Genomic DNA, 27,983 nt, shown 5'->3' on the forward strand with positions numbered 1-27,983 from the left:
CGACCAGCCGTTGTTAAACATATACGCTGACTTCGCCGAGTGAAGGCTGATGCACCAGTTCGTTAGGTGAAAGAATGCATATTTCACGAACTTTCCACTTCAATTCCCGCACCGGAAGTGTCGAGAATATTCTCTGTAGCAAATGTGATATTTGATGAAGCCTGCCTGGATGCAGACAGAACTCGGGATGCTGGTACGGGGCAGGTAGGAAATCGCGCGGCTTTCCGCGACATCCGCACGAAAAACACCAATCGAGGGACGTGGAAGACAACAAATGAACTCACGTACGGTCTCCCAGAATTACGTCGTCGGCGCCCCAGTCCTAATCAGTTGTGCATGGTAAAGCGGATGCATACTGCAAGGCAGAACAGCTTGAGTTGGCTGCCTGTAAAGTGCACAGACACGTCGCGAGGGCGAAAAAGTTCACCTGTTGGAAGCTGCACCCGGTACGTTGTCTGGTGAGAATGCTCACGCTCTCGTGATTATTTGTGCGGCGCCAAACCAATCCTACGCAAAAAGAGACAACAATGCGGGACGCGTGTTACGCCACACCTCGTTTTTCAGATGCTAATTGTGGTTGGTCGGTTTATGGGGTTTAACGTCCCAAAGCGACTAAGGCTGAGAGACGCCGTAGTGGAGGGCTCCGGAAATTTTAACCACCTGGGGTTCTTCAACGTGCACTGACATCGCACAGTACACGGGCCTCTGGAATTTCTCCTCCAAAGAAATTCAACCGCTGCGGCCGGGATCGAACCCGCGTCTTTCGGGTGAGCAGCCGAGCACCATAACCACTGAGCCACCGCGGCGGGCTAGATGTAAATTGTGTAGCAAAGCTCGTATTCCATCTTAAAACAGAGCGACAAACACCGCGCATACAAACAAATGGACAGAAGCCACAGTAAGCTCCACCAAACCATTCATATCATGCAGCCATAAATACATATTTCCGCAGTAAAATCGCTATAACGTAACTCGTCCACAAAAAGAAAAAAAAATAAACGGGAGGCGTGCAATGCGTAAAAGAACAGTTCTACTCACACAGGGTATCCCTAAAGTTGGGTCATCGGCATTCTTATCCTGCTTGAAGATCCAGTGGAATACGGACACCACAGAGCGGGCTAAAACTGCTCGACTAGCAGCCAATGTAGCAGCTAGACACCGCCACAAATGTTCAAAAGTTCACTGGTCCCAAGTTCCCCCGTACTGCTTGTCTTACCGCCACGCACTCGGTACCACATGTTTTCATGTGGCCGCACCACGTGGCAACCACGAGAAACACGACTGCGTGGTGCGTTTTTTGTCTGTGTGTGCCTGAAGCACATTTGCGGGTGGGCTCACCTTTAGGCTCTTTTTTCGAGTGTTCGGATTTCGCCGGCCCCCGCACGATTGTCCTGAGGATGTTTGATCCAGGCGTGGCCGTGCCCTTGGCTAGGGCTGCCTACGAGACGCGCATGTTTATGCCTGGTTGTAGAGAATGTAGCTGTGGGGACGGTTCCGTTATTTGGCCGCGGCATCCGTATTGTGACGGAGGCGGAATTCAAAAAGCACCCGAGTGCTGTGCGATGTCACGCCTCGCTAAAGAGGCCCAGGTCATTGAAATTATTCCGCACCCACCAAGAATGGCGGTCCTCGCTGTCCACATCCAGTTTCGGATGCTAAGCACAGCAAGTAAATTTATTATTTTCTGCACAAAATCCGACTAGTCTTGGCAGACTTGAGAAATAAGTTCCGCCACAAGCGATGACTGACGAATCTACTTCCTTGTTTTGGGGATTGCGGTGAACACTTAGTTTTCTTCTCAGTAAATATCGGATCTTTAGCTCTATGCGCCAATGGTGGCGCTTGTTAATTCAATTAATCATTCTCTTACGACCGCTAAATCTTAGGATGATAGCCTGGAACAAAACTTTTTCAGCATAGCTTCACTAGGCAAAGGCATCTGATTTACAGCAGTAGTTTTGACGTCAGGTAAAAAACGCGAAAACAAACGTCAAATAAAAGGCACTACCTTTAAGAAAATGTAAGCAATTTATGCAGTAAAGAATGAAAAACACAAGAAAACACTTTCAATAAACTTAGAAAACACTCCTATTATTGCAGGAAACATTATAATAAAAATGGAACGTTTGTTCCTGTGTCTCCCTTCCAACCAGCGCCGACAAGACCAGAAAGCACTCCTCGATGGCCCTTTGAAAGTTGCGAGATTTGGCCCAAAAAATATGAAAGGCAGATAAAAAAATTAGTCCTCATCTGTGGCGAACAATTTCAGCGCCACCCATAAAATCGAGACAAATGCAAGTTGACAAAAGAGTGGTGACACGAGCCAGCGCTCGTGTCTAAACTTGTGTGTGAATCGTCTTTTCTTGGGCTAGTTGGAACGAAACAGCGCTGTATTTCGTTCCCTTTTCTGCCCGTCCTTGTTTCGTGTGCGCTGCTAATACCTACAAGATTGTGTGTGAGTCTTTTCTTATGTGTGGCGCTGCAATTATTCGTTAGCACTCAGTGTAGACTGAAGATGTTTGCACAGTGTAGCAAAATAACGGGCAGAACTCACGTGAGTCTCTTTAGGACTCGGCCCAGCCGCGGAATGTTCAGCAGCAAGTTTCGATGTTGAGACAAGTGCCGGTTCTGTAGTTGAGCCGTGCCCCTGCACTGACCTCGAATCCTTCAAAGGCTCCGCTGCTGCAGGCGGTGGCATTGGCTTCGTTGATGCCTCTTTCCACGCACCGGTTGCTACGAACAGGAAATTGCATAGGAAGAGCTCCTCGCGAAAGGAAAAAACATCTTCTAGCACGAATAGGAATTTAAATAAATCTAATGAGTTTTAATTAATGTTTAGGCTATTCAAACAAAAGAAACCTCCCAGGAGATTACTCGAAGGAGGCTGAAAAAATTTGGCCATAGAAAGCAGGTTTACTCTTTCAGTCGGTGAAATTGAAAAAAAAAGCGAATTCAAAACTAAGCCCGTAATTTTCCCATTTTATAAAGTGCATGAAATGTTCTTTCATATAGGGCGTAGCAAGCCGTCCTAGGAAAACTTCAGCTGTAGTTTGCCTCTCTGTCTAACAAAGGATTCCTTGCTGTCTGAGTGCATAAAGCATTGACAGGAAAGTAATGTCCCCGGCCGCCACACGGTAAGCTCACCGTTGCAATTGTCAGCGACTTCGCGTAAATTTTTAAACGGGTGTTCTGTTCTCTCCTTCGTTGATGTCTTTTTCGTGCCGCATTCTTTGGTTAAGTATAGACGCACATGCGGCTTAAAATGCACCCCGCATTGTCTAATGTGCCTGATGGATGGTGTCCTCTCGAGGGAGAGTTTGTAATGCAACAAAGCTATGGACGTCAATATTTCGCTCTGATATGGCGCAAGGCCAAGCAGCTTAGAGTGCCATCCTCGCGACCGTGTAAACCATGGCGGATTATGAGGCCGAAATGTATAGATCGAAAGTTGTCAGCCAATTTAAGCTCTTGCTGTACCCAGACGGTAGGCGGTGCTGTAAGAACCTTTATCTACGCCCTCCTCACCCCTCAAAAGCAGTCACCCTCACCTGCTCCCCCCCCTCCCCACCTCTACTCCGTGGCTTCAGGTTCTAGGCCTCTACAACACGGCGGCGCTACTCACAGAAGCCCACTAAGTAGGAAAATGTGAGCGCCTCTCGCACAGGACGACAGGCCGCCACATCCTCGGCCTTGCATGCCTCCGCTACGAGTCCCTTTTTTGCCCAAAATCTCTCTCCCCATTTCAATCCATTATCACCTGGACATTCATCCCTCAGGAACATTCGGCACACCGGTGGATGGGGAAAAAGACCGAGACTTCAAACAAGCGCTACGGTCTTAACAATGAGGTGGCCTATGCGGATGCCGCCGAGTATCGACACTGGGACGCCTTTGTGGACTCGGTTACGGACCATATCGGCAGCCTCACTTTTTCCGCCTCCGTGGTGACTGCGTCCCCGATATCGCCGAGCAGGGAGCCCTCGCTCTAGCCGTCACCTTCAACCCAACCTCCACAATCATTAGCAGTGAATCCAAAGGCGCAATCAGTAAATTCTGTAAAGGCCTGGTCTCTCCCATCACCCTCCGCCTGCTAAAATCGACCCCCCCCCCACACACATCATCCAGTGTATCTGCACCCACGCCCACTCCTGCCCCCCGGGGAACAAGGTGGCCCGCACATACTACCGAGGCGTTACTATCCAACGGAGCCCAGCCGCTGTCCTCATCACGGAGCGAGGTCAACAAGGGACCAGTTCACCATCCATCAGGAGTCCGCCGCGTGTGCCCATTGGCGCCAGCCAAACGCATGCCTTCCGAAATCCGGCTGTTTTCTCCCATATCTATCCCACCCTCTGCACCCTCTCCGCTGCAGATTATGCACTGGGCACTCCACTCTTTCCTGTCCCACATCATGTGTGCCTGTTCTAACCCACGCAAGCCATGGTGACCTGTTGCCGTAGCGTGAGCGGCAGGCGTCGGAGTTTCGCAACGACTGGTTTCACAGATGAACGACAGTTAACATGGTGAACAAAGCCTTTCACATGCCCTAACTGTTCCGTGAACAAGTGCGCAAACTGGTGCGTAAATTCTGAAGGCAGTGAATCAGGGCATGTCACCTGGCAGCAATTCAAGGTTGAGCCGTTGATAGTGATTCCCAGGCTCCGAACGGCATCAAGCCCCAGCAGTGAAGTGCCCTTGGTTGTGACATGAAAAACCACACTGGCTCTGTTTCCCTTGTAAGATACGTCAGCAAGAAAGCAACCGCTTAACTTGATTTGTTCTCCGGAATAGTTGCACAAATTGGCAGTCGGCGGTCGTAATGAGTACGTGTCGGCTAGATATTTGTGGTAGTGCTCTTCACTGAGCAAAGAAACCGTAGCGCCTGTGTCGACAATCAACGACAATCTTATCTTCCCGATAGAAATGTTGGCTCGAATATCTTTCGCCGACGCATTGCGGTCACCGATTTGAAGTACCGTGACGGCGTTGGCCTTCTCGGGCTTTCGAACGGCATATTCCTTTTTCTTCGATTTGCACATGCTTGAAAAGTGACCAATTTTTCCACAAGAGTGGCAACGCTTGTTCCTCGCCGGACATGCAGTCGAGTTAGCCATATGCGATGACGAGCCGCACCTGTAGCAACTTCCTTTCTCAGCGTCTGACCTCTTTCGCACATCTTGAATCTTGTTCACAGTGCTATGCGCGAATTCCCCGAGCTCTTGTTGTGTTTGCTCAATTTGCTTCCCGATGTCATCAGCACGCTGCAATGTAAGCGAAGACCCTTCATAAAGCATGCGTTCACGTGTTGTTCGTGACGAAGTGCCTTCCAGTAATTGGTCTCGGATCATGCTATCGGTAGCACTGCCAAAATTGTAAGTAGACGCAAGGTCCCGAAGACTGTTTGTAAATGCTTGAAATGTCTCACCAGGCAATTGTCGTCTTTGGCGAAACCGGCGCCGCTCCACCAAATCATTCGTAGCGCTCGCGAAATGCGTATCCAGTGCAGCAAGCGCGTCCTTGAACTGGTCCACCTCTTCCTCCTTGTCCCCCTTGTCCTCAACCTTGGCGTCCGCAGTCACGTCTGCTCCTTGTGCAAGGATGCTGTAGAATATTCGCTGGCCTTCAACCCCGAGCGAGTTTAGCAGAATTGCCTTGCAACGCTTCGGCTTCAGTTCATCGCCGCCAATGGCCTCCAGGAAATTCAGGAATACGCGTTTCCACTGCTGCCAAGGCACAGCCGGGTCACCGGGTGCAGGCAAGAAAGGGGGCGGTGCTGGGAAACACCCGAGTGACATGGCTCCGATACTGATCCTCGCAATATGTGGTGTGAGCAAATTTCACTTATCTGCGTTCTTGCGCTCCTCCGGCGTTCTTGCGCACCTCCTCGCACCTCCGGCGTTCTTGCGCACCTCCGGCGTTCTTGCGCACCTCCGGCGTTCTTGCGCACCTCCGGCGTTCTTGCGCACCTCCGGCGTTCGTGCGCTACTCCTGGCCGCCGATGAGATCGTGGCTGCAAGGGCTCCGTGTCGCCTTGCACCGTAGGCGGTTCATCCTCGTCGCCAATATGTGGTGTCTGGTTCAGACCAGACGCATGACACGGGACCACGCAAGCGCAGTATGCAGAAACACTCTCCTTTATTCGTCACAGTCAAGCCACGTGGAGGAGATCGTCGTCGTCTTCGTGCGTGCGTCCTAGTAGCACCATACAAAGTTGTCTTGAACGTAAGCTAGTCAACACTTGCTCACGGGTGTCGCAGAAGTCGAGATTTGCCTCCCGACAGAGGCGAACCTTCGAGTGGAAGTATGCCGTCGTGCTCTTGTTGCGCTGCTGCACGCGTTCCTGCATCATTCGCCACCTTTCAGCCGCTCGGGTTTGGCCACAGAAGGTGCGGCGGAAGTGGTATAAGAAACATTCCCTTGACGTGGCCACCTCGACGCGCGAACGCAGCCAGTCCTTGACAGGTCCAAAGAGGTGGCATTTAGCCGTTTCTAACCGGAACTCTTCTGGCCATCGGTGTAAGGTCGCCGTCATTTCGAGGTTTTCCGGCCACTCCTTAGCCGATGCTGCATCTCCACCTCCATCTAAGTCCGCGATGTTCTTACCCAGGTCAGGCATCACATGATAGCTGGGTGGTGCCGCGCTCGGAGTTGCTGATGAGCCCGGCAGGACGAGTCGCTCCAGTAGGCTTGTCAGAAGCCGGTCCTTTTCACGCATTTGCGCTTAGCAGCTCCGTCACAGCAACGCTCTCGCTCGCCCTTGCGCCATTCTCGGCGTCGCTGGTGTCCGCTCCCTCTCCAGGTGGTGTTTCACTCATGATTCCCTGTGCGCACACGCCCAAGTCACTGAATTCGTACTCGCAGTCTTCTCCGGTTCTTGTTGGCGTTTATCCAACTTCTGATATGTTAGAGATGACCGAAAAAAGGAAGGCGAGGGAGCAAGAACACTCGACGCACAAAAAAATTATTGGGAATAAACAGTGAATATTGTTGTATCCTTTCTTGTTTCAGTTTCGTTTCTTTCAATGTACATATCGTCATCGTCATTCAGTATGATTTCCTATATAAGTGGCTTGACTGTGACGAATAAAGGAGAGTGTTTCTGCATACTGCGCTTGCGTGGTCCCGTGTCATGCGTCTGGTCTGAACCAGACACCACATATTGGCGACGAGGATGAACCGCCTACGGTGCAAGGCGACACGGAGCCCTTGCAGCCACGATCTCATCGGCGGCCAGGAGTAGCGCACGAACGCCGGAGGTGCGCAAGAACGCCGGAGGTGCGCAAGAACGCCGGAGGTGCGCAAGAACGCCGGAGGTGCGCAAGAACGCCGGAGGTGCGCAAGAACGCCGGAGGTGCGCAAGAACGCCGGAGGTGCGCAAGAACGCCGGAGGTGCGCAAGAACGCCGGAGGTGCGCAAGAACGCCGGAGGTGCGCAAGAACGCCGGAGGTGCGCGGAGGAGCGCAAGAACGCCGGAGGTGCGCGGAGGAGCGCAAGAACGCCGGAGGAGCGCAAGAACGCCGGAGGAGCGCAAGAACGCCGGAGGAGCGCAAGAACGCCGGAGGAGCGCAAGAACGCAGATAAGTGAAATTTGCTCACACCACATATTGCGAGGATCAGTATCGGAGCCATGTCACTCGGGTGTTTCCCAGCACCACCCCCTTTCTTGCCTGCACCCGGTGACCCGGCTGTGCCTTGGCAGCAGTGGAAACGCGTATTCCTGAATTTCCTGGAGGCCATTGGCGGCGATGAACTGAAGCTGAAGCGTTGCAAGGCAATTCTGCTAAACTCGCTCGGGGTTGAAGGCCAGCGAATATTCTACAGCATCCTTGCACAAGGAGCAGACGTGACTGCGGACGCCAAGGCCGAGGACAAGGGGGACAAGGAGGAAGAGGTGGACCAGTTCAAGGATGCGCTTGCTGCACTGGATACGCATTTCGCGAGCGCTACGAATGATTTGGTGGAGCGGCGCCGGTTTCGCCAAAGACGACAATTGCCTGGTGAGACATTTCAAGCATTTACAAACAGTCTTCGGGACCTTGCGTCTACTTGCAATTTTGGCAGTGCTACCGATAGCATGATCCGAGACCAATTACTGGAAGGCACTTCGTCACGAACAACACGTGAACGCATGCTTTATGAAGGGTCTTCGCTTACATTGCAGCGTGCTGATGACATCGGGAAGCAAATTGAGCAAACACAACAAGAGCTCGGGGAATTCGCGCATAGCACTGTGAACAAGATTCAAGATGTGCGAAAAAGGTCACTCTGAGCAAGGAAGTTGCTACAGCTGCGGCTCGTCATCGCATATGGCTAACTCGACTGCATGTCCGGCGAGGAACAAGCGTTGCCACTCTTGTGGAAAAATTGGTCACTTTTCAAGCATGTGCAAATCGAAGAAAAAGAAATATGCCGTTCGAAAGCCCGAGAAGGCCAACGCCGTCACGGTACTTCAAATCGGTGACCGTAATGCGTCGGCGAAAGATATTCGAGCCAACATTTCTATCGGGAAGATAAGATTGTCGTTGATTGTCGACACAGGCGCTACGGTTTCTTTGCTCAGTGAAGAGCACTACCACAAATATCTAGCCGACACGTACTCATTACGACCGCCGACTGCCAATTTGTGCAACTATTCCGGAGAACAAATCAAGTTAAGCGGTTGCTTTCTTGCTGACGTATCTTACAAGGGAAACAGAGCCAGTGTGCTTTTTCATGTCACAACCAAGGGCACTTCACTGCTGGGGCTTGATGCCGTTCGGAGCCTGGGAATCACTATCAACGGCTCAACCTTGAATTGCTGCCAGGTGACATGCCCTGATTCACTGCCTTCAGAATTTACGCACCAGTTTGCGCACTTGTTCACGGAACAGTTAGGGCATGTGAAAGGCTTTGTTCACCATGTTAACTGTCGTTCATCTGTGAAACCAGTCGTTCAGAAACTCCGACGCCTGCCGCTCACGCTACGGCAACAGGTATCGGTAGAGATACAACGCCTGCTGGCCGAAGATATAATTGAACCTGTCGACGCATCGGAGTGGATTTCACCGATCGTCGTCGTGAGGAAGAAGGACGGTTCAATTAGGTTGTGTGTGGACCTACGTGAACTGAACAAGGCAGTAATTGCCGATGCTTTTCCTCTTCCGCATACAGAGGAATTACTTCATGAACTAGCTGGAGGAACGTGCTTCTCAAAGCTCGACTTAGCGTCGGCATACCACCAGCTAGAACTGACTCCGGAATGTCGGGGACTAACCACCTTTATCACACACGAAGGATTGTTTCGTTTTAAGAGAGTGTGTTTTGGCCTTGCATCTGCCCCTTCAGCCTTTCAGAGAATGATGCAGCATATTTTGAAAGATTGTAAAGGCGTACTTTGTTACATTGATGATGTGATTGTGTGGGGCAAGACACGTGAGGAGCACCACAAGAATCTACACCAGGTGCTAAAACGCATTGGTGATTCAGGTTTGAAGCTCAACCAGAAATGCACATTTGCTGTTTCAGAACTATCCATTTTAGGGCATACGGTGAGCTCAAAAGGGCTCACACCATTGCAGTCTAAGGTTGACGCTGTTGTCAAAGTGCCTGCTCCTCACGATGTTGCCACTTTGAGGTCATTTTTGGGTCTCGCTGGTTACTATGCTCGATTTGTGCCGCGATTTGCTGATCTCGTCGAGCCGCTTAGAAGGCTCCTGCGGTCTGGTCAACAGTTCAAGTGGGATGATGCGGCTGAGCGTAGCTTCCAGCTTGTTAAGACAGCTTTGTCTTCAAGCCCAGTCATACAAATGTTTAACCCAGACCTTGATGTAATTGTTACGACAGATGCTTCTGATAAGGGTCTGGGAGCCGTTCTTCAGCAACGCGATGGTGACAGCGTACGCACGGTGGCCTTCGCATCACGTGCCCTGACTCCTGCTGAGCGGAAGTACTCCGCTGGGGAACGGGAGGCCCTTGCTTGTCTCTTCGCGTGCGAGCGCTGGCACGTCTACTTGTGGGGTAGAAAATTTTTGTTACGTACGGACCACCAGGCACTGGTGACGTTACTTTCAGCTGCCGGTACAGGACGCCGACCTTTGCGTATATCCAGATGGTCAGCTCGACTTTTGTACTATAACTTGGACGTAGAGTACCAAAAGGGATCGCAAAATGTCGTGGCCGATGCGCTTTCACGCCTACCTCTTGACTGTGATTCGCAGCAGACGATGCAGGAAGAAATTGTGTCCGTTGTATCAGAGTGCCTAACAAAGGAACGGCTGCAGGTGGCCACTGCTGCAGACAGCACACTGCAACAGGTTGTTGTGCACGTGGTACATGGTTGGGCGCCTAGAAAAGCTTTGCCAGCAGAAGTAATGCCGTACTTTAACGTGCGGGAAGAGCTTTCTTTCGTTGATGGCCTTTTGATGCGAGGCGAGCAGGTAGTTGTTCCGAGTGAATTAACCTCGCTCCTGGTTGGTTTTGCGCACGAAAGTCACCCAGGAATTGTGAGGACGAAGCAGAGACTACGTGATCTTTACTGGTGGCCGCGTTTGAATAAACAGGTAGAAGAAGCAATTCATTTTTGTCATATCTGCCAGGCCGCGGACAAGTCCGCTAAACCGTCGTTTGCACCGCTGCAGCCGGTGACGTTTACAGCGCTACCATGGCAGAAGCTAGCAATGGATATAGTGGGACCGATTGACTGGGCCCCTTCAAACTGTAGGTATATGATATCGCTGATCGATTATCATTCCAAGTGGCCTGAGGTTGCCTTTTCATCTACAGTAACGTCACAGAGTGTGGTCGATTTTTTGCAGACTGTGTTCAGCCGAGAAGGCTATCCGGAAGAAATTGTCACAGATAATGGGCCTCAGTTTAGATCGCAAATGTTTGAAACATTCTTGAGAGAGAGGGGTATTGCGCATCGTTGTTCTTCTCTGTACTATCCACAGGGAAACGGCGCGATTGAACGTTTTAATCGCGTGCTGAAAGATTTCATGCAGGTTGCCCGATTGTAACAACGGCCCCTCCAGGCTGCTGTGGTTGACTACCTCGGCATATATAGGTCCACGCCGCATGCGACAACGGGTGTGTCGCCAGCTAAGTTGCTCCACGGGCGTCAGCCAAGGACAAGACTCAATACAGTGGGTTTGCCGACAAGAGAGGGTGTCCATGCCGGTTCGAATGTTCCTGCTAGGGTTAAGGCGAAGCAGATGTATGCAAAACAGTATACGGACAGGAGGCGAGGTGCGAAAAGACCAGCCTTTAGAGTATGGGACTTCGTTCGTGTACGCAAGCCAGCAGGCGGTGGGAAAGCGTCGGTAAATTACATGGGACCTTTCAAGATTGTCGGCAGAAAAGGCAAAAATAGCTTTTTGATGAGCGACGGTCGTTGCTGGAACGCGTCTAAACTAGTTCGGGTTCCCTGCAATCAATCGCAGACAATAGAACAATGGGCATGGGAATTGCCTCATCACTACTCGGGTACCGCTGGGCCTGAAAGCCGCGCAGGCGCTGAACAGGGTGAATTGTTGCGATTGCCGGAAACAAGTGCTGAAGTTAATGAAGAAGTGGTTGCTCCTTTAGAGGATTCGGTGGAGCAACCTTTGCGTCGAAGCACTAGGGTACGCCGACCTGTAGAAAGATTTGGGTTTTCTTTACCTGAACAATAAGTGTTTAGTTCGTGTTATTTTGGTTGTTGTAAATTACTATGTTGTATTTTCAAGCGGGAGGCGATGTTGTATCCTTTCTTGTTTCAGTTTCGTTTCTTTCAGTGTACATATCGCCATCGTCATTCAATATGATTTTCTATATAAGTGGCTTGACTGTGACGAATAAAGGAGAGTGTTTCTGCATACTGCGCTTGCGTGGTCCCGTGTCATGCGTCTGGTCTGAACCAGACACCACATCAATCCCACCCTCTGCACCCTCTCCGCTGCAGATTATGCACTGGGCACTCCACTCTTTCCTGTCCCACATCATGTGTGCCTGTTCTAACCCCCTTCCTCCTACTCACTAACGAGGAGCAGTGGGAGACCGCGGCGCTGCGCAGCTCGGAGCCGGGCCTTCGGGCGCGGATAGTCCAACGGGCTCACTGTGTCGCCGAGGCGCATAAGCTCTTGGCCACCGGGTGGGATTGACCCACTGCGTTATGAGGGGCTCCGTCCTCTCCCACTTCAATAATGAGGTGTATTGTCTTCTACCTGCTGGGCGCGGATCTCCTACGGCGTAACGCCTCATGCTGAGAACTTTTTGCAATACCGTTTTCTGACGGCTAGGATAATTACCTACGGGGTCACTGACTACCGTGATCATAAACAAACCGCCACCGGCTAATCAGAACAGTGTTTGTACTAAGCATCCCAAATAAGCACTGAATTGAGCCCAGCACCTCAATGCCTTAAGTAGCAAGAATCGTGCGATAATTAAAAGGGAATCGATTAACGCGGTAACTGTCTCCTCTAGAGTAAATACATTCGTGGTAAACATGCATGATTCGGAAACTCCATCGAATCTGGTCGATGCAGCACTCACGCGCTTCATGGCGTCCGGATGGTGGAGGGCGTGGTTTGGCAGGACTGGACAGCTTGGACTTTGCCTTCTTCCGTTTGCTGATTTCCGAATTACTCGCCACGGTCTTCTTGGTGGCCGATGATGGTTTGGTTTGGTTTATGGGGTTCAACGTCCCAAAGCGACTAAGGCTATGAGAGACGCCGTAGTGGAGGGCTCCGGAAATTTCGACCACCTGGGGTTCTTTAACGTGCACTGACATCGCACAGTACACGGGCCTCGAATTTCTCCTCCAAAGAAATTCAGCCGCCGCGGCCGGGATGGAACCCGCGTCTTTCGGGTCAGCAGCCGAGCACCATATCCACTAAGCCACCGCGAGGGATTTGGTGGCCGATGAGCCCTCAAGCTTGGGGCTCTTCACAGAAGAAGCGGCAGTCTTCGCGGCGGTATTCATTTGGTATTTTTAGCCTCGGAACAAGAAACGTTGCCCAGCGGGCTGGTGCTGTTCATCAGAGGCTGCTGCTTCTTATTGCGCGTTTCGCGTGAAACTCGCGATGGCCTGATTTTTCTCACGCTTCGGAGCACGTGAAATCGGCTCGTGTGCAGTATTACAAAGCACTAACTGCCTATTAGTGCGTCGTATGTTTACGGCCTACACCACACAGGAAAAATTTCTCGATAACGTCTACTCTAGATGTAATTTGAAATTACAAAAAAAAAGTAGACATATTTTTTCTTCTTCAGGGATGAAAAACTTAGTGATAGCTGCCTTGCACATCTTGATAAAAAAGGCGCAGAAACTAATCTGATCCTCTGGTTGAAAGGAAAAATTGGAGGGAACATTTAAAATCTCCACCGTAAGAGTATGACGCGACAGCGTTAACAGCCCGTATATGCGGAATCGGTCGCACCCGAAGTGACATTCATTGATCCCTTCAAGTCTCCATACCCTGCATGGCACAGAGGTTAAACAAGATACAGCTCTTCAATCTTCATCCCCCCTGATTGTTATTGTTAGTCATGTTTTTTCCGGGTTATTGTTGGTCATCTATTTTTAGCGCGGTTTTATCACATAGTCGTTCGATTCTTGCTTTTTTTTCGCCTTCATCACGCGTTTCATAATTTGTTAGTGTAGACATCTCATGCCCCAGTGCCTTGTTTTTTGTCTGTGCGTGTGTTTTCTTGCCTTGGTTGATGTTGTTATTGTTTCTGCTGGCCAGAAAAGAAGTTGGCATCCCAAGCTCTGTTTAGATTAGATTATCTAGTGATCAGCGATACTTTGTTGCCAGTGTTCTCATGAATTGCCGTTTGATATGTACAAAGTTAATGCATTTGTTGTTACGACTTGGTTGTGGTACAAAACGCAGGCTTGGTGCAATAAACCCCAGTTGCAAGTTGGCGTCAGTCGTGTCTTTTGTGTGCCTTCTGTGTCCCCATTTCTTGCGCCATTACCAGTTTTTTCTTTCAACATGAACCAATTCGCCCAAAGTAGAGTTTTACTCGTGAAGCTGCTTGACAGTTGCCCTGCACAAACTCCCTCGACCGCCGTCACAGCCGGCGTTTCGCCCAGGCTGTTTTTCACCCCGTAGGTGTCACCACGGTGTAAGAATATTTTAGGTGAGAGAACGGCGCGGAGGCGACGCTTCCCGGGGAGAGGAGAGTTGAGTTCTAGTGAGAAGAGCCGTCGAGAGGTGGCGCGCGAAACTAGCGCCCTAGTGAAGAGACGCCGGGATAATGAAACATAGGGCATTATGGGGGTACAACAAATATGAAGTACTAAGAGGTATTTGGAAAGGAATAATGGTGCCGGGACTTACTTTCGGCAATGCGGTTCTGTGCTTAAGGGCAGAAGTTCAGTCGAGATTAGACGTAAATCAGAGAGCAGTTGGAAGATTAGCACTAGGTGCCCACGGCAAAACAACAAACGAGGCAGTACAAGGGGATATGGGCTGGGCATCGTTCGAAGCACGGGAAGCTAAGAGTAAAATACTATGTGAAGAACGCCTGAGGAAATTGGACGATAACAGGTGGGCAGCTAAGGTATTTAAATATTTATACAGAAAGAGCGTTGACTCACAGTGGCGGAAAAGAACTAGAAAACTAACCAGTAAGTATGCAGGTCATGAGGACGGAGAAAGAAAGAGCATTAAACGACAGGTTAAAAACGTGGAAGTTAAAAATTGGATGAATTCAATGGAAAAGAAACATAGTGTAGAACTATATCGATGCTGGAAAAGGCAGATCAGGAAAGAATTTTTCTGTGATAACTCAAGAGGCAGTGCCCTACTTTTTGAAGCTAGGTCAGGGTGTCTTAGAACGCGCAGCTACAAAAAGAAATTTAACGAAGAAAATGACACATGTGCAGTGTGTGGTAGATCTGTGGAAACAATTGAACACCTCATAATCAAATGTGACGGTATCCATCCGGATGTCGATGCAGGCGCAGTCACTCTTCCTGAGGCCGTAGGGTTTAAAGATAACAATGGTCATGTAAATAAATCTGCAGTGGAAGTCAGCAAAAAGCGATTGGAGGATTGGTGGCTGAAAAGCAGAGATGTGGCATAAGGTTAGAATTGTAGGAAACCGTAGGTAAAGATGGTGGCGATTCTTAATGAGAATTGCTAACACAGTAAACAAAGAAAAAATAAAGAAGAAAAGCTGAGCATGGTGGCATTTGCCACCACCCCGTTTCAAAGGGGGCGCTCCTATCCATCCATCCAGCCATCCATCCTAGCGCCCGCCGCGCCCGCATCTGCGCCTGCTCTTGTGATCGCGCGCACGTGTGTTTGCGCGTCGATCTGTTTGGTTGTTTAGTGTACTGGTATGCTGCGCAATGGGGAAGTGCTTTGTACCTTACTGCAACACAGGCTATAAGTCCTGTAAAGAAAAGTTATCGCTTTTTACGCCGCCGCACGACCAAGCCAGGCTCGACGCATGGAGACGTACGGGCGATCCCTCGCAAAGACCGGGTACTGCAGCGCACGGACCGTGTCTGTGAAAAACATTTCGCTCCTCACTTCATACTGAAAACGTGGTCCGCAACTATTGATGGCCGCGTTCTGATGTCGGGCAGCAGGAGAGCGGGACTTGCCAAGGATGCTCTGCCAACTATTTTCGAAGGAGCGCCGAGCTACTTGTCAAAGAAGGTGAGAAGTCCCCGCAAGCAGTCAAGACGGCAGGCTTGTCGTGGAGCTTCCTCCGCGTGTACGCGCAGGACCAGCAGTGCAGGTACCGGACCTCAAACCCTGCCAGCAGCACCATTTGCTCAAAGCGCAGGCGGCCAAGTCAACGAGAGCAGCGATGTTGTCGGGGCAAGTGACCTCTGCACTTCATCGCCGTTCGAAGAAATGCTCAACACAGCATCAACTCTCTGTCTTCCGACACCGTCCTGGGCTGTGCATCGCATCGACGCGGAAGGGTTCCGTGACCTCGTGTTCCACGACGCCTGTCTGCTACGCACAAGTGATGGTGCATGTGTGTTTTTTAACAAAGTCTGTGCATGTGAAAAGTGACATGGGTTTGCAAGTGTGCATATTCGGCAAGCCGGTTGAATGCAGTGCTGTAGGCATAAATAATTTTGCTGTGTCGAAATCTCAAGTTGAGGATGTGCTAAAAACCGTTCACAACTTACACATTTGCAGTGGAGGACCTAATATGAAGGAGTTTCCTTCTGTGGCTCCTGAATGTGCTTTAGTTGACTGCCAGCGTAAATGGAGGCATAAAAGATGCCCACTGCTGTTAGCGGTGGGAGACATGTCGTGCATGCAGTAGCCTATCGGATACTCTCAGAATCCATGCCGACCGGCAAGCTCTTTTGCAAATAAATGAAATTTATGATGTCAACGCCTTTTTGCCATCCGCACAAATGTATGCATTCTTCTCATGAACAACACTATAAACTGTATGTATCTTAACGTAGGAATATTAAAGCATAGAGACAGTATCGAATCTGTAGTTGTCAAAATCACGCCAACACAGCAGAATAAGGGTGCAAGGGTTATCACAGTTTATTAGACGTTTTCTGGGCTGAAATGTTGCAACTGTTTCCTGTGAATTCCCTTTACTTTGACGCTTATCACCAACTTGCGGCGTTATTGCCATGACGGGCCACTCGATCGCGAGCGGTAGAATATAAGCTCGGTGTCGGTGTATAACAGTAGCTACGCTTGACCGCCTACGACGGGTGACTGGGGTAAGCGTAGCCAGTATCAGAGAAACTACCTAACGCATGCTCCAACATCGGCCGGACGAACGGGGCTTAGCCCCCCCGCTCGCTGTTTCGCCTTCGCTGCACATAAAACCGAACGCTAGGGGTTAACATGAAGCTGTTAAGTGATGCTATTTATTTTACTGAACGATTTGCTTTGGCCTCGCAACGATGACGTTGCGAGACCAAGGTCTTTTCTTGTTTACTTGTCGCACCTATTCTAATACCGTGACTTCGCCCACACAGCGACCGGGCACTACCGGGTCTGAGTTGGTAGCGCCATCTGTTGGAGAGCTGAGAAGCAGAGGTTTGTCGCGAAGCGGAGAGCGGCGGCGTCGTCTCACCTAAAATATTCTTACACCGTGGGTGTCACCAAACACCTCCGATTTTTTTCTTTGCTTATGTCAGTCGTCATCACAGCGCTCAAGCGCTTGTGACGCCACAATCCGTGTATTTTCCGGCCATTTTTTACCCGACTGCCTCACTGCGGAATAAAAAGCTTTTTTATATCAATGCGCAATTTTATAGCGCAAAAAAAGAAATGAAAGCGGAAGCTCCGAAATGCCGATTGGTGCCACCTGCGCCTTTAGTAGTGCGTGCAGCACGAAGCCGATCGCGTATGCCAGCACGGCCGTAGTTTCCAGCATAGACACTAGATGGCGACACATTCTATTGCGCATGCCAGCATGGCGGTCGTTTCCAACCCAGACAAAACAAAACAAAATAGTGTATAGAATTCCGTCACACCTCAAAGTCGGTCCCACGGCTCCTTTTTCTCGGTGGCCTTTCCTCGTGGCATTCGCGACGTCGCAAATCCAGCCCCGCACATCCGCGAGGACCCAGCTCATGTGACTCACATGGCGGGGACCTTGCGACGACTCACTGGTGATGCTTGTCTTCTTCGATGATTCACGTCTACTTCGGAGCGCTTTACCAAACGTCTTATCCCAAGCAATGCCAGGCACGCCACTAGAATTATGGTGAACCTGCCTTGTTGCGGTTTTCTTCGTTTAGCTTCAACAGGGCTTCGCTTCTACACTTTCGACTGGCTCACCTGATAAGCTAGCAGATGTATGTGCTCCATATGCCTAGTGAGGAGAGCAAGTTTTAAGAACTAGGCTTCATATCCAACCATTGTCAAGCAGTCTGACGATTTTCTTGTGACACAACCTTATGCACTGAATAATGTGTTCTTTATTTGAATGTCTAAGCACAAATGAGCAGCATAGAAAAATTCAGGGGTGCACTTTGTTGACCTAAAGTGCGGTGAGGCGGAAGCCTTAATCGCGGTGTTGCTGCTTGTGTCACTAATGTGTGGTTAAGATGTTAAGCTTCGCCTCTAAGAGTGGAACGCGACCGCGTCTTGCAACGCTGCCAGGGAGTCCACAAAACGCCATCGCCCATTCAGCTGTACACCTTGCTCGTCGGTAAATTGGTTTTTGAGGAAAGGAAATGTATCTGTCTCGCATATCTCGTTGGACACCTGAACCTTGCCTTAAGGGAAGGGAAGAAGATGGGAGTGAAGACGCGCCTTTGTTATTTCCAAACCATTGAGGTGGCATGCGGAGTGGTCAGCATGCTCGTCTCGCACTCCGGAGAACCTGGTTCGATTCCCGAACTCGGACCAAATTCCTTCTCGGATTTATTTATTTATCTGGCCTGACTAGAAAGCTTAATTAGGCTAATTGGTTATTTAAGCAATGAAATAAACTAAATCCCACTTAGTTGGAGCATCACTGTACGATCCCTTTAGATGGCTGCATGGTTACTAGCCAAAGTATAATTGGCCCCGTTTGAAATTCACGCAGTGTGACGTCACGACCATTTCGATGAATTGAAAAGCGTGACATTCCTGTCGACAACTCCTGCTTACAACAATGAGGCGTTAAAGGCTTCCGCCTTAAAAAAGGACACCGCAGGCCTAAGTCAACGCACGACCCTCCAGGTAATTTGCTAACTGCTGAGGTAATTTTATTGGAATATGCAGAACGTCCGCAGCCCGACTTTCTCATTCTCACTGTAAGCACGTATTTGGCAGCGAGCGCTGCCTACCGACACTCCTTTAACCTGCAGTGGCCATTGACCTGTTACACTAAGTGACGCTCCCTTAGAAGCGGGGCGTGCGCTGAGCGGCCTAGTCAGCTTTTGTCTGCAGTTTGTCAATGCGAATATATCAGTGAGAATAACATTGCGAATACGATTACATGGCTCATTCGGAACCAAATGAGGCGTCTGTGCTCTCCAAAAGATACCTGATGACGTCACCGTAATATCAAAGAAAAACAAATTATCTTTCCAAGGTGCGGGGAATTGATCCCAGGTCTTCCAGATTTCGAGGCGAGCATATAACCACAGGCCATAAAACCACGTCGCTTCTTGACGAACATACGTGAACGTAGTGTATGCGTTGCCTTACGACAGTAAATTAATGAGTAGGCGTGTCACTAAGAAGGAAGATAACAAGAAGGTAAATAAAATTAAAAAGAAATGAAAGTACAGAAGTGATGCTTTCGCATTCATAGCACATAAGTAGACTGAAGTGCCCTCCGCAATTTTTGTGACACACCTCCTTCAGTACACAAACTTTGATTAGCAGACAAATATTGAAGCAGTGATGCCGAGTCCAACTCTAAAATGTCACTTATTAGCAAAACCATGTACCCACGCGCAACGCTGAATAAAGAATGAATGAAACCTGCGAAATCATGTATTTATCTCCCTACATTAGGAAAGTCGTCGCAAATTTTCGGTGTTCATCAAATTTCAAGAAACATAGCTCTCTCGTGACGGTTAAATGAGCATGCTTAATTTTGTGGTAAGGCGCACGTGATTATACACCAGTGACAGGACCATATTCCTGACATCGGCACGCCTACCTGAATATTTCACTGTCCGTGGCCTTACAGGTGCTCTCTGAAGCTATCCATATCTGAACACGTGAATGAGCCCAGGTTACAGCGATAGCCCTCTTCACTAGCATGCGTCAGCCTATGGCCGTTTAAACTAACTGGCCGCGACTTTGCATAAGGGCAAATGTCACATTTGAAGGGTTTTTCGCAGGTGTGCCTTAGATTGTGTCGAGCGAGTGTATTAGAGTTTGGAGCCGCATAAGGGCACAAGTCAGAAAAGAAGGGTCTTTCCGCTGTGTGCGCGCGCTTGTGCGCAATTATGTTAGAAGGGTTTGCAGATGAAAAAGAGCACGAGTCGCACCTAAACGGTTTTTCACTAGTGAGTGTGTATACGCTGATGTTGAGTGAGGTTGCCAGAGTTTGAAGCTGCAAAAGGGCACACGTCGCAAGTGAAGGACTTCTCGCCGTATGCATTCGCTTGTGCCCAGCTAGATTGTCAGAATGATCAGTTCTAAAAGTCCGCATGTCGCACGCGAAGGGTTTTTCCCGAGTGTGCGTACGATTGTGTCGAGTTAAGGTTCCAGAATGTGCAGTTGTAAAAGGGCACATGTCGCTCTTAAAAGGTTTCTCACCAGTGTACATACTAACCTGTGGAGGGACATTTCTAGACTGTGCAGGTGTAGCGGGACACGCGTCGCGGTTGAACGGGCAGTGTGCATATTATCGTGTGTAGTGACAGTTCCAGACTCTGGATGTGTAGAAGGACACGTGTCGTGATTGAAGTTGCTTTCGCCAGTGAGCATACTATAATTTGGAGTGACATTTCCAGACTCTGCAGATGTAAAAGGAGACGTGTTGCCACTGAATGGGCTTTCACCAGTGTGTGTATGCTCGTGCGGAGTTAACGTTGCAGAGTCTTCAGTTGTAAAAGGGCACATGAGACACTCATACAGTCGTCCTTCTGAGTGGCACCGCATATAACTCTTACCCTCGCACTTCGCAACCACCCCAGGGTCCTTGGAGCATTTAAATGGCTCTCCTTCTGTCTCAATGTGCATGTGTCTCGTAACGTCGGCAATGTTCGCTGAAACGTAATCGCAGCAGGGGCAGCTGAACAAATCTCCTTTCAATACTGGTGCCTGTCGCCCGAAGGAGTTCTGTTCCATGGGTGAATACATGTGATAGGGTTCTTTGCTGGTAGTGTTTACCGCCCTTCCATGCTGGTTGTTGTCTTCGAGTGAGCCCAGAACACAACTTCCGTCGTGCTGGTCGGGAAAGCACACCGCTTCTGCAAAAAAAAAAAAAACGATAGAATGTGCGGCGTTAAGGAAAATCAGGTTTTTTTCGCGCTTACTCCGTCCACATTATTTTCGTGCGACGGTTCAAGCATGCCAGGTTGTTGGTCGCATTGAAAAACAGTTCTCGCTAAGATTCATGCTAAAATACCACACCATTCGCGGACATTTTTAGAAAACGCACCACGTCAACGTCATCTCTAGTATTAAGGAGAGGATTCATGCAAGCTTTCAAAATAGTACCCGTAGTGTATCTACCGTCGTATGCTGTTAAGTCAGCTTTGATATCACACCCAATGTAGGCAACGCTATGCATGACATTGTGGCCGTATAAACCACTGTATGTGGCGGAGTTTGACGTTGACGTCATTTGTAGCACTCTAGCCCTTAAAGCTTGAAGCGGTCAGTTGTCCAAGTTTTGTGCAAAACGTTGTATGCACTGCCGCATTCTGTGTGCATTGATGCGATGAACTTGAAGCTGATTTCCTCCTGCATGTCAGCGCTAACAAAAAAAATGCTTCGCATTTAGGATGAGAAGTTTTCTATTCAGGAAAGAATTCGTATTACAATAAGCACTTAGCAATACCTATCTGCTCATCACACAACTGAGATCATGCCTGCAAGTCTCATATACTGTGAAAACGGAGCACGAGCTCTCCAGTAAAAACATGGTAGTCATAACCCACACGTGCAGCAAAGTACAACCTGTCTGAATTAGTAGCAGACAGCAAAAATCTGAGCAGACTGAGTAATGAGCAGGTCTAAAAGTTGCTATAAATCACCAAGAAGAATGGAAAGATTAAGAAAGAATGAACTGTACATAGAAAACACAGATTATTCATCCAGCATTTTAGCACGCATGCGAGGCATCAGTATATTGAGATTGACAGCCAAAGAACGTCAGAATTGAATCTTTTGCTCTCGGTAAATGTCCTTGATTTTCTTGCGGAAGGAAGTACTTGAAGGCAACGAATTTTAAACTGTAAACAAGTCTTCCTGTTTTGTGAGCAAGGAGGGCATTAACCTTTTGTATAATATACAATAGCACGACGTCCGTAAAAAGCTGTGGTGGGCTGGACTTAACTGAAACACCTGGTATATCTGCGCGAACGACATGGTTCACTTCTGAAAAAGGCTGGCGCAAAAACCGGGGAAAAAGAGTGTTAACAAGCAAATTCCCTCATCGATGCCGTAGACTCTGGGATCGCGATATAGGAATTGAAAGAGGAGAGAAAATAGTTAAATGCACTGCATTTTGATGCCCGCGATGCTGTAGATGCTGTAGATTCAATAAACACCATTCTGCAGCTGGGCGCTGAGTAACCTGCATAGTTAAACGCCAGAAGGCCTTTTCAAAGTTTACAGATTTTATAAAAAATACTGAGAAGTACGTTGGTGCGTTATGTGCAGGCATATTATAGAGCAAAACGGAGAATACGAACACATTATGCATGAATAAGTACACAAGTACCCAAAGTTAACTAGTCATCTTTCCTCGACATTTGAGGTGCAAAGGTGATAATCGAAAACTGATTGGTTTGGTTTGATTTTATTTTTATTTATTTATTCATTTTTTAGGCAATACAAGTATTGCCCACGAGGCAAGACAAAAGGAGACTATTGGTCTCCTGACTAGGTCTTGGCCTCGCCTAGCGCAGCAGAGGCAGTAGTACATACCATATCACCTTAAGTATACATCCTAATCACGATCAGATCAGATCATCATATAATCCTACATGCAATATACATATGCACAAGCTGCGAGACATAAATGACACTTTGCTTAATAACGACATGCAGAAACATAGGAATATTTAACAAAAACAAAAAACAAAAACAACAAAACATACAAGAACATCAATGACACAATAGGGCACGTGCTCTTTGCCTAAACTGATGTACTAAACGGATTTTATGGGATCTAATGTCCCAAAGCGGCTCAGGCTACGAAGGACGCCGTAGTGCGGTGTTCCGTATAATTTCGACCATCTGGGTTTTTTTAACGTCCACTGACTTAGTCTTTCGCCCCCATTTAAACGCGATCGTCTTGGCCGGTACCAAAGTCGCGTATTTCGGGTCAGCAGCGGAACACGATAACCACTGAGCCACCACGGCGGCTCATAGAGAACTATACAGTCGAGCCCACTTTTAACGAACCTGAGGGTAGCGCGGATTGCGTTCGTCGCATCCGAGGTTCCCAGTAAGCGGACTTTTCATTTTCATTTTCAGCCAGAAATCAGAAGTCCGATGAAATAAACTTTTGTTCCTCAGAAACGTTCATTATGGGCGTCGGCTACCTCGATGTATACCATACCATGGCGTTTTCCAAACTCCGCAAAGTGGGCATACATATGTTTCCGTCCGAGGCCAAGGAATAAGCTGCTTGAAGAACACGATTTTTTTAACTAATCGGGGTTAAAGCGTTCATTGCAACCGGTGGCAGCCTGGTATCCTCCTCAGCAGATTCTTGCCAGTCGGGGAGCGCTCGCACTTCGCGTACAATGGCTTCGTCAGAGATTGCTTTCGAATGTCGTCGTCATGATCCGCACCTCTCGAAGTAATCCCAAGGCGAAGTCATGCCCGGCCATCTGTGTACGTGCGTCAAATCACGAGCATTTTAAACAGCGTCTTATGTCGTTTCTTGAACCATGAACTGTGCTTCAGGGAAGCAAAGTCTTATTCACTCCGCCGTAACCCGCATCCACACGGCCTCATTCATTTCCACAGCGGCGAACAAAGAAAGGTACCTGAACCGCAACATCGCCACGTTCACCGTCATTTGGTATGAGCATGCGCTGTATACAGGGTGTTTCACCTAAGACTTTCTGCAATATTTAAAATTAAGCTATTTGAATTAGATGCGCGCTTTTTCTGGCATAGCATTGTCAGTGGTGTAGTACATCATAATGCAGCTAAGACGTGCTAACTAGCAGGCTTGTTAACCAATATTTAATAGTTAACTTTTAAACTATTACCGTTGGGCTCCTTAATTATTGAGAGGCATGCAGCCCACCGTAAGTGATGTCCATATCCGTTTTTAGAATTTCGAGAACGCGATTATCCTCGGCGCTGTGGCCCAACAAATTTCGCCTACATCGCGCCAAAATACATGCGGTTTGAGAAGCTTGCAGGCAAAGCAACCTCTCCAGTGCACGTAACTCGTCGAAATAGGCAAAATTTGTTGGGCCACAGCGCCGAGGATAATCGCGTTCTCGAAATTCCAAAAACGGATATGGACATCACTTACGGTGGGCTACATGCCTCTCAATAATTAAGCAGCCCAACGGTAATAGTTTAAAAGTTAACTATTAAATATTGGTTAACGAGCCTGCTAGTTAGCACATCTTAGCTGCATTATGATGTACTACACCACTGACAATGCTATGCCAGAAAAACCGCACACCTAATTCAAATAGCTTATCTTTAAAAATTGCAGAAAGTCTTAGGTGAAACACCCGGAATAGCGCCGATGCTAGGACATCTTGAGCGCGGGAATGACGCCCATAACCGGTGGCTGAATCTTGCACTTTTCAATCAGTGGCGAGTAGAGCATTGACACCAAATTCAGAGAAGACAACAGGTGCTGCGTCGCAAATTTGTCAAGAACGGGCAGAACCTCCTCTATTTTTCGCCATGTCATGGATGAGTTCACTAGCCACTCGACGAGATAATTGTTCATCGCCCTTATGAAACTCATGCTTGTTTTCCCGCTCCAAGAATTAGAACAAAATGCGATTCCTTACGCAGGAGTTTAAATGCGGTTTGAAGCGTACGAAAGCGCACGCCCCAAATTATCAGTTATGAGGGCTTTCCGATGACAACAGGTAGCCGCCTTCCCCGTTAACGTAAAAGTTTGCGGTGCCTTACACCAGCACAGGTGTCGTCTTTCAAGGTTTTTTTTTTTTACGGTACAATTCGGTAAAACTGTCAGCTCGTCGTCAATGTGTCGCCTTTCCTACTGAATTTTTCTGTCGCCGCATTCACTCAGATGGCGGTTGTCACGAGTGGTCGGAGGCGCTCCTTAAAATCCGTGCTTGCCAGATAAGCGGACTTTCGACTGCGCTGCAGAACTTGCTGCGCCTCTCCGTTCGTTCTTACCTAGTCACGCTGTGAAGGTGTTTGTTTCTGAAATGCAGTCCCAATTACGATACTGCAAATTTAGACAGTAGAGCTACCCCCCGTTCGCAAGAACCGAACGTTCGTTATAATGCAGTCGTTATAGGCGGGCTCGACTTTATATCTACGGGAATAAAGTTTTCTCAGTTGCTACATATACAATGCGCGTAAGGTAGGCGCGATGGTACAGAGATGCCTGCATTGGGTGGAAGTGCCGGCGGACGCCGTTAGGCGACGCAGACGGTATATTTGCCACACTTTCCCAAGTACCGCAATATTGAGTTCAGGGCTCTACTTAAGAGCTTGGCGGCGACGATAGCAACAAGCTCGCTTTGCGGTCACCGAAGAACACAATGACCGCTGCTCTCAGCCGCGCTAAATTTAAAGCTGAGAAAGCACTTTCAGGTAAGACGCGAAACGCAATGGGTACACTCTTGCGTGACTGAAAAGAATCAGCGGGTAAATGTGGTAGTTCGAGATTAATATAGTCGATCTTTGCATCACAGTTAAAAAACCCCTTACAAAGGTTATGAATAAAAAAAAACATTACAGAACTTCACAGAATATATTCCATGCACTAATATTTGCGCATCTTCATTATGGTGTCTACTCCGCGCCCTAGAATTCGACCAGCAAAAGCTAAAAATATACACTGAGTTTGCATCGCTCGTAATGGCTTGCGGAGTGACAGCTGATGCACCAATTCTTTAGATGAAAGAATGCACATTTCAGGAACTTTCTACGTCTATTCCCGCATCCGACTTCTCGAGAATATTCTGTGCAGAAATTGTGATAAAGGCTCTCTGGATGTAGTCATAACCCATGTTGCTAGTATGGTGGAGGTATGAAAGCGTGCGGCTCTCCGCTACACCCGCCCCCCCCCCCCCCCAAAAAAAGAAAAAAAAACCGAGCGATGTGTAAAAGAACAAGTTTACTCACATAAGTTCTCTCCATAGTTGCGTCGTCGGCGTCTCAGTCCTACTAAGTAGTCCAAGGTAAAGTGGGCGCTGCAGAGCGAGGTGGAATAGCTTGGGTTGCCTGCCTGTGGAGTGCCTAGACAAGTTGCGAGTTTTAACTGTGATGCAAAAAGTTCCGCCTTTTGACTGTTGAACTCCGTAGGTTGTCTTATGAGCATGCTCACACTCTTCTGATTATTTGTGCGGCGACAACAAAGGCAAAGCAAAAATAAGTAACACGGCGGGACGCATGCTATGCGGCCATTCGTTTTGCAATGTCAATTCGTTTTGCAGTAGCATTCCTTCATAAAATAGAGCGAAAAACAACGGGGTCTCGAGCAGATAGACAGAAGCCATCCTAAGTTCGACGAAACCATTCATTTCATGTATCTTGAAATATATATTGGCATTAAAACATAGCTATAAAATGAACACAGCCTGGCTGCAATGCGCAAAAGAACAGTGTCACTCACACAGGGTCTCCCTAGAGCTGGGTCATCGGCGTTCTAGTCCTACTTGAACGTTCACTGGAACACGGACACTACACAGCGGGCTAAAAGTGGGTGACTAAGCAGCCAGTGACGGTGCTGGACACCGTCACAATTGTTAGAAACTTTACTGTTTCTCTGTTACGCCCCGTACTGCTTGTCTGAACACCACGCCCCCGCTCTCTCACGCTTTTTTATGTTGCGCTACCACGTGCCAACCACGAGGAGCACGACTGCGTGGTGCATTTTCATTTTTTTTTGTATTGAATACTGTTGGTTTCCTATTGGTGGCCGAGGTAGGACTGGGTGCGAGATGTGTAAAAATGCTTGGTCCATCACGGACGACAACAAATAAGAAAAGAAAGCACATGAGCATACTGTCAAGCTTCTGCGCAAAAAACGAGCTCGTAAAGTGCACAAAAAAGCCTCGTATTTCTATGTAAGCGTCAAAAGCACCGCAAACCTACACTCGAAGAACCAAACGAAGTAAAAAAACTTACTGGCTTGATCTGACTGCCGATAAAAGTACTTCGGGTGATGGTAAGGTGACCGCGTTGCAAGGTAAGTTATTGCAGCCTGCTATCGTTCATAGAATAAATGACAGCTTGTTTGAATTGGTTGTGCACTGAGGCGTTAGTGTTGCTTATGACATGTTTGTGCACAGTCTGTCGCCTTCTGTTGTACTGCATAAAAGCCTGGAATTCAATTTTTGTACAATACTTAATTATTGTGAATGACATAACATAGCGATGCATTTGTTGATGATATTCCGGGGTGGGCAAACCGGATTAGCTGAGATAGTCAGATAGCGATAGCTGTCTTCTGTAGGCGAAGTAAATAAATAAAAATGCTTCGCCCCTCCCCCCCTTCATTATATACATATAATGTACGTTTTCGCGTGCGGGTCTTGCATTACCTCTAGACCACATAGTGCACAGGAAAATACTCTATAAGACAGCTGATATCCTCTCAATAAATAATGCAAGAAAGAGAGAGAAGACGAACAAAAAATACTATGGGGTCGCTTAACGCATCTTAATTAAGACGGCAGTCCATTGGGAGTGTGTTCCGGATCCATTGGGCACGGATGGAAGTTGTAGGGCCTCGCTCCATCGACCCCTTTATTTTGCTTCCGCTCGATTCATCCTCTTTTTCCATATTTCTTATATCCGCCGACTACATCACCGTATGGACCAACCCTGGATCCGACGGAGAGATTGCAGTGCCATTAAAACGAGCTATCGACCCAGTACAACATTTTGTGCACGGGAATGGTGTTGCAATTTCACCGGCGGAATCGGGGCGCTTAGTTAATAGGAACAAACAAGCCTCACAGGCAGAACCTGACCCTCGACATTCCATCGATTTGCACATTGACAACCTACCGATGACCTCGCTAGCCACAATCAGGGTTCTTGGCATGTTGATTCAGAACAATACAACACGGAAGCGATACGCGGCCACCCCTCACTGCACACCAGATTGCCGGGCTGGTGACGCGCATTGCCACCCGTCGCATCGGCATGAGAAAAGCCGACCTGGGCAGGATCACGTAAAGCTTGATGACAACTGGAATCATGTACGCT

The 27,983-nt window shown here is 48.5% G+C and overlaps 1 protein-coding gene across 1 annotated transcript; it reads right to left on the reverse strand.

The window, feature by feature from the left end:
* Positions 1–326: 326 nt before the first annotated feature.
* LOC149356856 (uncharacterized) lies at positions 327–27,976 on the reverse strand. The gene is made up of 5 exons (XM_089576446.1): positions 27,876–27,976; positions 12,511–12,671; positions 2,551–2,733; positions 1,321–1,434; positions 327–385 (listed from the first exon to the last, which is right to left on the reverse strand). Exons 1-5 carry the CDS (start codon positions 27,974–27,976, stop codon positions 327–329), a joined length of 618 nt encoding a protein of 205 aa, XP_089432572.1.
* Between the last annotated feature and the right edge of the window lie 7 nt (positions 27,977–27,983).

The sequence above is a fragment of the Amblyomma mixtum genome, chromosome 3, assembly GCF_055824585.1.
Source record: "Amblyomma mixtum isolate Tamu chromosome 3, ASM5582458v1, whole genome shotgun sequence".
Lineage (NCBI taxonomy): Eukaryota > Metazoa > Arthropoda > Arachnida > Ixodida > Ixodidae > Amblyomma > Amblyomma mixtum.